Source organism: Aptenodytes patagonicus, chromosome 7, assembly GCF_965638725.1.
Source record: "Aptenodytes patagonicus chromosome 7, bAptPat1.pri.cur, whole genome shotgun sequence".
In the NCBI taxonomy this organism is placed as follows: Eukaryota; Metazoa; Chordata; class Aves; order Sphenisciformes; family Spheniscidae; genus Aptenodytes; species Aptenodytes patagonicus.
The window spans coordinates 809,163-822,804 of NC_134955.1; the positions used below are offsets into that span (position 1 = coordinate 809,163).

At 41.6% G+C, this 13,642-nt stretch overlaps 1 protein-coding gene across 3 annotated transcripts; it reads right to left on the reverse strand.

Annotated features, from left to right (window-relative positions):
- Positions 1–1,133: 1,133 nt before the first annotated feature.
- On the reverse strand, positions 1,134–13,377 carry RAD51 (RAD51 recombinase). 3 transcript variants are annotated; one of them, XM_076343324.1, is made up of 10 exons: positions 13,333–13,377; positions 12,112–12,224; positions 11,494–11,631; positions 10,194–10,311; positions 9,570–9,661; positions 8,584–8,678; positions 3,878–3,991; positions 2,891–3,020; positions 2,511–2,632; positions 1,134–2,214 (listed from the first exon to the last, which is right to left on the reverse strand). In XM_076343324.1, exons 2-10 carry the CDS (start codon positions 12,196–12,198, stop codon positions 2,091–2,093), a joined length of 1,020 nt encoding a protein of 339 aa, XP_076199439.1. In that variant the 5' UTR covers positions 12,199–12,224; positions 13,333–13,377; the 3' UTR covers positions 1,134–2,090. The 3 variants fall into 3 exon arrangements, with proteins under 3 accessions (XP_076199439.1, XP_076199438.1, XP_076199441.1); XM_076343323.1 differs by lacking the exon at positions 13,333–13,377 and adding an exon at positions 13,108–13,258; XM_076343326.1 differs by lacking the exon at positions 13,333–13,377 and adding an exon at positions 13,035–13,054.
- Positions 13,378–13,642: the final 265 nt, after the last annotated feature.

Consider the following 13,642-nt stretch of genomic DNA (forward strand, 5'->3'; position numbering starts at 1 on the left):
GTTGTCCAAAGACCGAAGTAGACTTTGAAAAGGAGAAAAAAAAAAGGTTCTATTAGATTGAATTACACAGCATTAACATACAAAGAGATACAAATAGCAGAGGACTGTGGTATAGGCATGGCAAAACTCCCTCTCCACAAAGGACACTGAAGAGAAGCAACAGAGCAGAAAACAAACATGACATTTTGACTTTTAGTGTAACCAAAAGCAATAAACCAAACTGTTCCATCATCCCATAAAGTGTCATTTATACCTAAGTGATACCACATGATAGGTACGTGTTTACAAAGTGGGGCTTAAAAAACCAAAAAACCCCCTTGGTTACCTGTAAGCAACTTTCCGCAGGGACAGCACGAGACATTTCATTTCAGAGACCACCTTCTGCCAAACTTTAGGTCTGGACTCTCAAAACCGAAAGGCTCGAACTTCTCAGACATCTGGACGTTTTTGACAGGGCATAACATTTCCTTTTACTCTAGCCTCACTCCTGAGGACAGCTGAAAGTCTTTGCCAGATTTCCCTGCCCTCCCAGAAGCATTAATGGGGCCTGTTACAGACCCCAGCCATGTCAGGTTTCAGCCAACATGATTAACATCTAGCATACTTTAGGCAATAACGGGACCTTATAACCGGTCACCTCAGACACCAGCAATCACAGACAGTACGTTGTACCACCTTCACCTACATGCAGGGCAAGTGTGAGTAACGAGGAAGAGCTGAACTTCTGTCACTAAAAACCCCGAACATCTCAGTTCCTTACTGATGAGTTCAACCCCAATTGAATCCCCTAGTTAACATTTTTATGTGAGTTTCGGTTCTTGAAACTCAGCTGCAGGCAATGGTGACAGCAATGGCCTTTTGTGCACGTCTTCTGAATAGAAACAGCACACTCCGTGGCTATGCAGAATTTAAGAACAAAGGCATTCAGCTACAAATGAGACAGCAGACAACTTACCATCTCATGAGATTTAGTAGCCAATATAGCACGAGTATTTATGTACCTGAATAAATGTGGCTTATGCCTGCTAGCCTGTAAGAGACAGTTGGATCCCACTATACGTATTCTTCATTATTTGTCCCAGAGAAAAAGAACGAGGAAAATATTTTTTGCTGCCAACCACCACTATGATATTATTCTCTTCAATCAAGTTTAGAGTAGTTCACAATAGCATAGCTTATATAAAAATATTGCATAATACAAAAGATCCTTTTTAACCTCAAAAACTCTTAAGAGACATCTACAGGGCACTTACAAGCACAGTTGCACTGCCCATCCCAAATCAAGATGGGGATGATGCATTTTGTTAGCATTAGGAGAAAAAAAAAATCCAGACTGAAGATTCATTGAAGATTTATGCATCTTCTTCCTACCCGCACATAAAAAATGCCTCGGTCTGAATTAACACCTGGCTGAGTCCCAGAAACCCGTAATGTCGTCAATATTTTCATGGTCCTTTTTATTAAAAGCAGATTTCCACAGAGAATTAATGAAATACAAAAAATGTAACTAAAATGTAAATTAACAGTTCCCAAAACCCAGCATGTTGCCGCATCCAAAACAAAATTAACATAAAGAATATGGATTGTGATCATCATCAATCCCAGCAATATCCTCAAATTCTTATTGTGGAATACCATTCTGCTTTATTTTATAATTAAAGCAATCCATTAAGTATTTAAGTCACCACTTTTCTTATTTGACAAACCCATCAATGCTACTTCAAATTCACCAAGTTATAAACTATGGCCACATACTCTTAGATTTTACTGCACTATGTCCACCGGTAGAATCCAGCTGGAGCAACAGCCATGAGGAAAATACAAAGGCTATGGTCCTCTGAAAATGTTCTCAAGAAACCACGTTAATCTAACACGTGACTAAAGCCCAAGAGGGTAGATCTCTTCCAAGCAACACCTCTAGATGTGTCTCAAAGTGTATTCACCTGATGGAATTCTATGCTGAAATACAAGATTCCTCTGTCAGCATTTGAACAGCAGCTGTGTTGGGAAAGCATCTGTAAGGTGCCACAAAGAAAGGAGCTTTTTACGGACGCCTAGTCTTGGGTTACATGGGAAATGAAAAGGAGTCTTCAGTCTTTAGCATCTCCCACTCCATCAGCATTAATAGCAAACATTGCTTCAGCCTCAGGAAGGCAAGGAGAGTCGTAAATTTTACATATTCTGGTTTCACCTCGGCCTTTTCGCAGATACAGTCTAATAGGGAGAAGGAAACAAAAAATAGCCTACTTTCAGTAAATCGTTATGATAAGCATTAAAACATTATGTTAGTACATGAATACAGCACACTGTGGAGCTGTAAGAACTTCTGAAAATGTTGTGTTGATTTTACTGCAGATTAACGAGTGCTCAGAATAGCATTCATTTGTTGAAAAGCAGGCTGGACTTGCTGTTGACAGACTACCTAGAAACCCAGAATTTAAAGGTACTTGGCTAGTTTCATAAAATCTTCCAAAATAAGGCTAATGGAAGATGATAATCTGTTCTCTCACCTCGTGGTGGAAGCATGTGCTATGATATTTCCTCCAATAGGTTTTTTGGGATCTGCAGCAAACATGGCTGCTCCATCTACTTGTGCTACCACTTGGTTAGTGATCACAACTGCCACACCAAACTGTAAGGAGAAAAGCAACAAATCAAAATGCATTTATTTTCCACAATCTGAACAAAAGGGGATGGTGGTGGGGGGAAAGACACATGCACTTCTGCTGTCCTCTCTGCTGTCCATAACCACTCTATCATGCCTCTCAAAACAAAATGGAAGCAGACACCGACCGGGCAGAAAGCCATTTGTACAAAATTGCTAAGCTTTGCAAGAGAAAGAAAGTTGATCACCAGTCCTTTAGAGAATAAAGTAAAGTTCACAGTTTACCTCATCTGCAAGTCGAAGAAGCATACGCAGAAATCTGGCCAGATGCATCTGCCTAGCTGACAGCTCACCTCTTCCTGAGTAATCTGTCCGATAAAGGGCTGTGGCACTGTCCACTATCAGCAGCGCGTATCTGGAGAAGATAAGTACAAGGTTCTCATAAACACTCCCAGGCATGAATAATGCCTCCATTGGAGTGTGACAGTGTCCAGCAAATTGTAAGGCTGCATACTGATGTGGATGTAAGCTCCTCTCAGCCTGCCAGTTAGCAGAATTATTTTTTTTAACAACACTAACTTGATCTGTAAAGTTCAGATTACTAACTATACAATAAAACCCAGTAAACCCAAAGAAAGTTGCTGCATGATTAAAAACTTAGATTTATCAATAAATAAATAATAAGACTCTTATAAACTAGCCCAGAATTTAACGTTTTGACACCACAGATACTCTGTGGAGAGGTTCCTATACACCTCTTACCACCACCTCCTTCCCTCTAAAGGGGTCCATAAATCTTAGTTTTAAACTAAAGCTGTCTGCACAGGTTTCTTCGGTGCTTGGCATGCTCTAAATCAACACTCTTTATTTCTGAAAGCAATTATAAACTGATCTTTAAAATTGTTTCTCAGGCTGGCACTTGTTCTTTGTAAAGTAACATCAGTTGTTGCAGTTCAAGTCAGTCGCCATCATCCAACATTTCAACAGCAAGAGGCATCAACTCACAACTGACTGCTGATACACCAAGCTTCTTATCTGGATATGCCAAAGCATAATCCAGTTTGAGAGTAACAAAACCTGATCTAATGGAGCTAGGCACTGAAGAAAGCAAGTATGTTTCAAAAAAGTTAACTTTTGAAGTAAACATTTACTTTGACATTTCACAATTTTGTAATCTATACTTCTCTTGCACTTGTTCATCATCTACAGGTAGCTTTATAATATGAATAAGCATCGGCACAAAAATCACTCCATCTAAACCAGTCTTATTACCGTGATTCAGCCATCATAGCAGATGCCTGATACAGGAGCTGGGTCTGATGATCCGTGTTAAAACCTCGAGCATACGCCACATTATCTAGGACATCACTGCCAGACAAGCCATACCTGGAGAAATCAGTGAAAAAAAATTAAAAAAAAAAAAATCTTTAAGTGACAACTTCATCAACAGGAGTTACCCAGCAGGTTTACCTAAAGACTAGAGTAAAAACTCACATTCCTGGGAGAGCCTTAGAGATAAAAACAGGCAGCAAGAAATGCAACACAACTTGGCGATGAAAAGTGAACAGAATGATTGGAACCCATTTTTAAAGAATACTTTCCTGCCTAGGAACAATAGTAAAGTAGAACACCAGACATTTTCCTCAAAATAAAACCACAGGCAAGGAAAGCTACCATTCTGGAAGAGAATATTCTGAAAGCAGTATATTGCTAATAAAAAACAGTGGTAAACAGCCTTCCATCTGCAATAACTCTGTCAATGTTTCACTACCAAAAAAAAAAAAAAAGGATAGTTACATTCAACATCTTGCATTTAAATTATATATATGGCACTTTGAGAAATCCCTTAGAATTTGGAGAACCAGTTGATTATCCTCCTTGGATCTGAAATGTAGTAGTATTTTTTTCCAGCGAGAGAGAACATACATAATTTGTTCTCATTTTTCATTTCACGCTACAGCATATTTCACAGAATTACAGACTCTCTGAAGTTGGAAGGGATCTCTGCGGATCAACTAGTCCAATTCCCCTCCCCGCTCAAAGCAGGATCAGCTGCAGCAGATTGCTCAGGACTGTGTCCAGTCAGGTTTTTAACATCTTCAAGGATGGAGTCTCCACAACCTTTCTGGGCAACCTGTTCTAAAGTTTGGCCACACTGAACACTAAAACCTTTTCTTGCTACTTTTTACATACCTCACCACGTTCAACTCCAGACAGACTTTGGCCTTCCTAACCCCATTTCTGCATGCTCAGACAGTGCCTCTATATTCCTTCCAGGTCACCTGTCCCTGCTTCCACCTCTTGTACGCCTCCTTTTTACGTTTAACAGGAGCTCCTTGTTCATCTATATAGGCCTCCGACTGCCTTTGCTTGATTTCCTGTTCAACAGGATGGACCGTTCTTGAACTGGGAGGAAAAGATCCTTGACAATCAGCCAGCTCTCCTACATCCCTCTTCACTCAAAGGCTGTGTCCTATGGGATTCTTCCAAGCAGATCCCTGAAGAGGCCAAAGTCCACTCTCCTGAAGTCTAGTATTGCGATCCTGCTTAATGCCTTGCACCGATCTCCTTGCACCGATCTCAGGATCCCGAACTCCACCATCTCATGGTCACCGCTTCTCTGTGATCACAATGAGCTTTTAGCCCTGAAACTGCACACAGATGTCTAACTCTTCCCGTTTGTTCCCCATTCTGCATGCATGCGTGTACAGGCACTTTGGAGAGGCATACTTGCAATGTCTACCTAAAGCAAATTAAATGGAGTGCGTATGTCAATGGTGCACTGAATGCAGAAGCGCACGTCAATGGACGTAAGTGCACGTTCAGTTGATAAGACGTCCTGGGAGAAGAGTGCAAAACTTTTCTGTTGTCACAGAACTGATTTTTTAGATTCTACCTGAAGAGCCAGCTCAAAGTGGGTTCTCCAGTGAAGGACCACAACTTCTAACAATACAGCTTTACACTCTAATGACACTAGCATGGCTGAATTCGACTTTTATCAATCAACAGTATGAAAGATCCAAGTCATACCAAAATACATCAAATTAAGAACGTGAATTAAGGTAAGTATCTTTATGATTTCAATATCCTGCTTTTCACAGCTGGACATCTAATGTCTCCCTCCTTAATTCCTGTAGAAATTAAACTTCTAGGCTAAGCATAGCTTTGAACAGTACACTTTTAGAATCATAGTTACCGATTAATTTTGTTACCTGCACATGATAGCTATTAATAAATCAAACAATCCAACCTTACGAGGCTACTGGCACCTTACGTTTGAAGGTGAATAACAGCCAACCCTGACTAGCATTTTGAAGCAAGACCACACTGAAATATTACATATTCGAGATTAAAGTCAAGGGTGCTAGTCAAATACTTGGCAAGTCAGCAGACTACAGAAAGAAATGAGTGGAAAGATGGTTAGCCTCCATCCTAGCTGAGCTGAAGAAAAAGACTGAGGGATGGAACACACAGAGATACGTGTGTACGGATGTACCTATGACTGCTGCAAACCTCATTTCTCTTTCTCATCAGTGCCCAAGAGGTGTTTGTTGCCAAATATCCACTGATGACAGGGAATATGGGAGTACTCCTCCACTTGCTGCAGGAAAAGCCAGCAGGGTTAGATCAAATTATCTTCAAAGAGACTTAACAGGATTTAGTTGGTACTGTCCCCAGATGATTAGGAAGCGCACATTCCCTTCCAGTAGCAAAAAAGTGAGGGAAATTACTTCCTGCAGAGGGACAATTACACAATAGCTGTGGGGGGAGAGAAGCAGTGGAGAGAGGGGAGAGGAATAGTAATACCAGATGTTTCCAAAGTGAACATCTGTCAAATTAACCTCTAGGACCTGTGTAAAATGTCTTCCAAAGATTTTTTTTTTTTTGCCTTTCAGTAACAAACCATCCAAATCCAGTACTGACCCAAATCTTCAGCTTACTATTTTTCAATAACTTGACCTTACTTCATTCTTTTAGGATGGTATGTCGATTAGATCATCTCCCTCTATAAAGAAAAGGAAGCACCTCTTGTGGGCTAGCACGTCATATTGGTTTGGTATTAAATCTTATTTGATTTTTTTACCTGCAGTCACGGAAAGGCCCATAAATACTGGCCTTACCTCATGAATCTGTGGTGCTACTAAAAAGCAGCAGTCCTACCCTTTCATCCTCTCTGCTTCCAGCTGCTCATTCTTGTCCCCTCCTTTGCTCCAGCTTCAGCAATTTATGCTGCCCTGCAGTGAACCACATTAGCAACTGCTCTGCTTGAGCCTACAGCCTAACAGTCACTAATGCCAACACCATGGGGCAAAAGGAACGGCAGGGCCGCCTGCAGTGGCACAGAATCGAGCCTCATTAAACCAAATTAAAACTTAAGTTTCTGCCCCATAGAGACTTAGCTATGCAGCATGATATTACAAAGCAGACATACTGTGAAATCAGCCTACAGCATAAGGAAGGCAGCTTTGCCTAACAGGTCACATGGAGTCTTGGCAAAAAAATAACTTCATGAAAAAAATATATGCTGAGGAACGACAAAGGGTAAAAACAAAGAAACTTTAGAGAAAACATCTATAATGATAGGCCAGGCCTTGAAGTATACTTGAAGGGTGACTGAAGGAAACACAGTCACTTGGCAATTAAGTTTTGCTTCTGTAAATGCATGGTAAAAAAAGGAGGACAGCTGCTTTTTAAGCTAGGAAATTTGCACAAAAGTTTTTAAAATACTTTTTAAAATACCCCACATGCACAGCCTGAAAAACTATGAGCCTAAATCAGACTAGCAAAAGTGTAGTAGAAAACAGGCCAACTGATTTTATCTTTGCAGGACGTCTGAGCCTCTGTATTCAAATCAGCTCAGCCTTGCTGCATGATTTTGGCTTGCAGCTTAGAAACAATCAATGTTTGTCATCTTATTGCTTCCAGAAGAAAGTGCACAGCTTACCGACATGAAAATTCTAATCAGTATCTAGGTGGAAATATTTTTTAAAACTACCACATAACTGAAATTGTTAATCTGAAGCTTAGGCCCAAACTCCAATCTGAATAATTGCATTCTGCATCCTTAAAATTCCTCTCCTACTTCAGTCAGGTATGACATGCTTCACATCCCTTCCCAAAGTGCTGGGCTACTTTTCTGTTCCAGCTGACACAATTTCAGCAATTGATAAGCACTGCAAGATAAAGTAATACTTCAACCCAAGTTCACTGAAGTTGCTTACATACCTTGATGTTTAACTGAAACAACGATCATGGAGAATTAAGCCCCACAGAAGCAGTTTTACTTTTGAGAAAGTCTAAAGAACCAGCTGACCAGAAGTAGCTCCTTTTTCTAATGTACAGAACCAGTACTTCTGGCTTTTAAGTCTAACCAGAATCTCTGTGTAGACAGCGGAATTTTTATTTGGGTAATTAAGTTTTACTTTCCAATTGGTATAAAAAACAAGTCAGAACATTCTGAGATAGAGGCAGGAGATGAAAAAACAGCTTTTCAGCTGGTCAGTGGATGCTCTCATATTTCCTAACAGAAGTTTTCCAGCTGCCGTTGCAATAACGTTTTGACAAAAGAATCTTTGTTTCAAGGTAATGCTATTGGCAGAATTTAAGAAAAATCTTTGAATGTATTTCACTAACAGTAAAACTGAATTTGAAGGAGACGCTAGTAAGAAGTGAAGACATCATATTCCAGGGGACAATGATGTTAGCTGCTGTTATATCTAAAACTAGAAACTTTGTTTATAAAATACAGCTAACGAAGTGGTCTAACATGCATGTAGGTAGACAGGCAACTAGAATACAGAAAGGGTTTTGTTTGTTTGGTTTTTTTTTTAGGGACAGCTCTTACTGCAACAGCCCCATGAATTTAAGGAGACAGGCTGATTTACACAGCGATCCTTGCTAACTAACTAAGCTGTCCCATGAGTAAATGTATTCCTTTCTTCAACTAATGCCAGTTTACTTCTAGCCCTAGTACAGACCTTTCAGCCACAGCAAGAAGACGTTCTGGACGGAAGGTCCCTTCTGTGTCAATATACATAGCTTTTCCTTCACCACCACCTCGGTCAATGGGAAGCTAAAGGAAAAGCAAATGAATGAACATGAAACAAAGCTTCAACAAATAATCCAGTTATTGCCTTATGCCCTCAACTGATACCATACAGTAAGTAACATACCAAGCTGTTGTGATTAAAGTCACACTTATCTGGGAAAAGTGAGAAGAAAGATTCCCGTTTTCAATCTCCGATACCTACATAAGAGGACAGGTGCTTAACTTTGAGCTGGTAAGTTTAGGTGCATAAGGGTGTTAACTAAACGATCAAATTAAGCCCAAAGCCTCTAATATTTTATGAAATAGCAACCTCTAGAAAGTAATAAGCACTATTATTTGTTTAAACTAAGATTAGAAAAAAGGTTACCCCAAACTGATCTGCTATTAGACAGCAAGAACCAGCTGAAGGCTTTTACAAAAGTAAAATGAAGTAAGCTTAGGATACGTTAGGGAAAAAAAGCAGCTAGTGAAAGAAACACATTGAACCCAACAGTTTCTTCTCTCTTTTCAACACTCTTGGTGATAAGAAAGGTTCTCTGCAGTCTAGAGCACCTGAAGAGAGATCAAACGCTTCTCTGCATTTAAGACCTAGAATTATGCTACAAGGCTAACGTGTTCAATTTTCTTGTCAGAATACTGAGGAGGGGAAAAAAAAAAAGCTACAGAACATATCAAACACAGGCAAAAAACATCACAAACTTAACTGCAGCTAAAGTAACCCTAGTAGGCAGATTAAGCACGAAACAAAAGATCCTAGAAAGCTGCAAGTACAACCAAGAGTGCTGCAAATACTCACATTCTTTGCAGCTGTTTATATGCATCACATTTGTATTGGTTGAGAAAAGTGCACAAATTAGCAAATATCCAAAAGCTGTGCTGTCTGAATACTTGATTTGAATAAAGTGAACTACTCACTTGACAGGTTACGGCCAGGGTATGACACAACTGTGTTTTTCCAGTACGAAACTCCCCAAATAACTCTGTTATGGACCCTGTTTCTATTCCTCCTGAAGGGAAAATAATAATAATAAAAAAATTTTAAAAAGGTCACATACTTCAAACAAAGACCACGTATAAAGTATTACATTTACAGAGACTCAGTTAAACACTTCCTTGGTTAAAAGTTTCAAAACTCTAATTGGAAAAACTGGTTTTCCTACTGAGGTTTGTTCATGTCGCAGATAAGTAGTTTAGGTAAGTGTATTTCTGAAGATGCTGAAAAGCTGAAATCACTTGTTTTGATTTTTTGATTACAAGTAGAAATGGGGAGAAGATGATACCTGGTTTTGTTTTCTTGAAATAGGTCATAGACTAGAATAAACTAGAAACATCCAAAATGAACAGCTCTGGGTATTGCATCATGACTAAAAGGTTTTAAAACTATTTCTACAGCTTTTAAATCAATTGTGATACAAGAAAGCAGAACTTTTTCGTTCAACCAGAACTTGTCTCTCTTATGTGTTTTTGTCCAAGGATCATGTTCATAGACAAAAAAGCAGATAATGAAGGCTAATCAATAGAGAGAAATAAAATTATTACCTTGAAGAAGTTTATCAAGTTCTTTGGACCCAGTGGTGATCTGGATGATCTCTGACCTTCGCTGGTGGAATTCCGTTGCTGTGGTGAAACCCATCGGAACCAGTTTAGCTGCTTCAGCCTAAAGAAAACCAAACTAAGGATTGCAAGGCGTCTTCATCCCATTCATTTACCCCCTCTAGTAATTAATACTGTAATTTTCTATTTTGTGAAATGGAGAAGCACCTATATAATTTGATGCATACATTTTATTTTATAGACCATATATTAGTTGGTATCTCTGAACAGAACTGAAATTCTGCTCAAAGAAAAAGCTTCAACATCCCTTTTGTGTATTTTATGGAAATCTTCCCCCCCTCGTCCCCCACCCTTTTAGTTCAGTTCTGTCCCTGTGAAACTTGAAATACTTAGGATGGGCGTACAGCCTATTAGGAACACTGTCTTCCTAATAGTGACTAAATATGCAAAGTAAGAAAACTATTGAGTTAAACATTGTGCTGGGTCAGATTTCGATAAACGAGAACTAGTGTGGCAGAAACTCCATATTCTGAACCAGAAGATGCTGAGATTACAACTCAGGCTTCACTCTCAGTCCCCAGAAGTAAACCCCAGGTCTCACGGTGAATACCCATCTGAGGTACACAATTAACATGCTTAAGAAGAACGTAACAGAAGAACAGCTGTACTGGGTCAGTCCAGTTGTTATAACGCAGCATCCTCTGCCTTGACAAGTGCCAACAGTGAATGCTTAGGGAAAGAGTGTAACAAATCAGGGAACGAGGGACTGACCCTCTATCTAGTAGTTCCTCTGGGTTCAGTTAGCGAGCTTCTTGATCTGAACGGTACCCCACAAACACTGCACTTAGCCCCTTTTTAAACCAGTTTATGCTACAGATGGCCACCGTGCCTTGGGACAAGGAGTTCCATAACTTAATTACAACCTGTATGGAAAAGTACTTTCTTTGCTTTAGGCTTATCATAAGCCGCCTTATCACGAGAAATACTGAGCTAGAAATAACAGTCATCTCAGGTATATTCTCCATACCTTCCACGATTTCTATATTATTCCTTCCTATATTATTCTTCCACCTTTCTAATAGTCCCTCCCCCTTCCCCTCTCAAAGCTGGTCCTAGTGTTTTTTGTCTCTTCTCATGAAAAGTCATGTCATACCTCTCATCATCTTTACTGCCCTTCTCAGTATATCGTTAATGGAGACCTTCCAAAATCACCAGAACGCTTTAAGCCAGTAGAAATAAAACTTCCTGAATATCTTGGGTTAAAGCTTTTCCATAACACCCTTACCAAGATTTTGTCAGCTTTGGCTTCACTGATGCCTTTAATATTTAGTAGCTCCTTCTTTGGTGCATAAGCAACAGCCTCAACCGTGTGAAATCCAGCTTCTTCTAATTTCTTCACATCATTTGCATTTATACCACATTGCTGAAGGGGAGGGGAGAAAAAAAGGACACACTAAGACACAGATACCTTAATCTAACTTCCACTGAACACCTTCAATTGGCTTCATCAGATTTGGATCAAACTCTGTTACTACAAGTCAGCATATTGAACGTTACCCCCCTATTCACTTATACACAAAGAACCATAAAAAATAATATCCTTTTACCAGTGTAAAGTTTGCATAAGCTATTAACTATATAGATGGCATAGAACAGGCAGAAGATATCATTCTCTGTTTGGTTTAATAGATGCTGGAGGTGATCAATACATGTTCGGGAAGGGTGCACAGCAAGGCAACATAATAGAAAACATAACTGTTAACGTGTTGGGGTTTTTGTTTTGGGGTTTTTTGACAGAACAAAGTAAGAATTTAGCAACACAATTTTTAGCTACAACTTGTGTTTAAGGCAAAAGACTAGCAGATTTCTTGAAATCTTACTCTAGAGCTAACTCCTTACCTACCTCTAACCTAGATATGAGCTGTGGTCCAAAGCTCTCTTCCTCTGCTGATGTATCTGCATTTGCTTCGAACTGCATCTGCATAGCCATTGCAGCAAGTATTCAGCACAGCCCCGCTAGAAGAAAACCAAATAACTCTGTGATGCAACATCCACCATTCAAACACGCACGTGCAAAGCGTTCTAAAATATATTAACAGATCATTCAAAGTAGTATGTGACGGTTTTCTCCCTCCCGTATCTCTTAGCTCATGGTACGCAAGCGCTGTAAGAAATACCTTTCCTGTGTAGTATTAAACATTAAAAACAAAAAAACCCAAATAACTCTCGTGTTACCCGGTGAGGAATAGTAAGAGGCTTAATAGAGAGCTCGACAGCATTTAGGAGTATAATATAACAAAATTGGTTTACTATTAGCAGTATCTCCCTTTAGCAAGAAGTTACGCGGTCACGTTAGAAGTTCATGTATGACTTGAAAGCGGCAGTTGGTGTTCTAGCTTGGTTGTGCCCAAGAGACTGCCCTCGAGACAACTACAAGTACCAACACGACCTCGCACAAGTTTGAAGGGGCTTTAGATTCTCCCTCTGGGCCCCGCTACGGCTGCGGTGCCTCTGCACCACCTCCCTGAATACTAAGCGGAGGAGCACGATGGGAGGCACGCGCAGCCAAGGGAAACCGAAGGAAATAAGGGCATTTACACGCTCTTTGGAAGCGACGCTCCTCAGGTGACTGTACCTAGGGGCTCGGCAGGAGCCAGATACTGAAATCACCAACCGTCCGTTTGGGGTAAAGGAGAGCCACAGGCAGGCACGGTAGCGACAGTTACGCTATCAGAGCAAGTCTGTTTAGCCCAGTATCTTCCACCGAGGCAGGCAGCAGAAACCCACAGCAAGCGCGCAGGCTCGGAACCATCGCCCACCGCTCACCCTCGCCTTTATCGACTCCTTGACGCACCACGCTTTATAATCCCCTTGTTTTTCCTACGCCGGGTACTCTCACCTTGCCTAATTTTGTTATTTTCTTTAATTTTCCCTCACAAGCCTGCCTCAGGCGACGCCCCTCCCCGTCCCTCAGGCCGCTGGAGGCCTCACTCGGCGCTCGCCAGGCCGAGCCGGCCATCGGCGCGCAGGCCGGTGTCGACCCGCCCGCTCCCCCCACCGGAGAGGAACGGAGAAGGAGAGGGGAGGCCGAGGAGGGGAGGCGGCCGGGCCCCGGCTCGCTCACCCCGCGGCGGGCCGGGCCCGGCGCAGCTCCCGGCCGTTACGCTCGCAGCAGCCGCCGCCGCCGGTTCGGAGGAGCCCGCCACCGCGCCACGTGACGGCGCGCGCGCCTCCCCGGCGGAACGCGGCGGCGCCTTAAAGGGGCCGCGCTCCTCTCCCCGCCGGGGAGCGCGCGCGTGCGCGGAGGCGCCGGCAGCGCGGCGGGCACCCGCGGGAAGTGGGAGGGCGGCGGGTGGCCCCGGGGCAGGGAGGAAGGTCTGCCCGTAAGGAGCGAGCGTACGGCCCCGCGTTGGGCAGGGCGGCCTTCCTTTTTT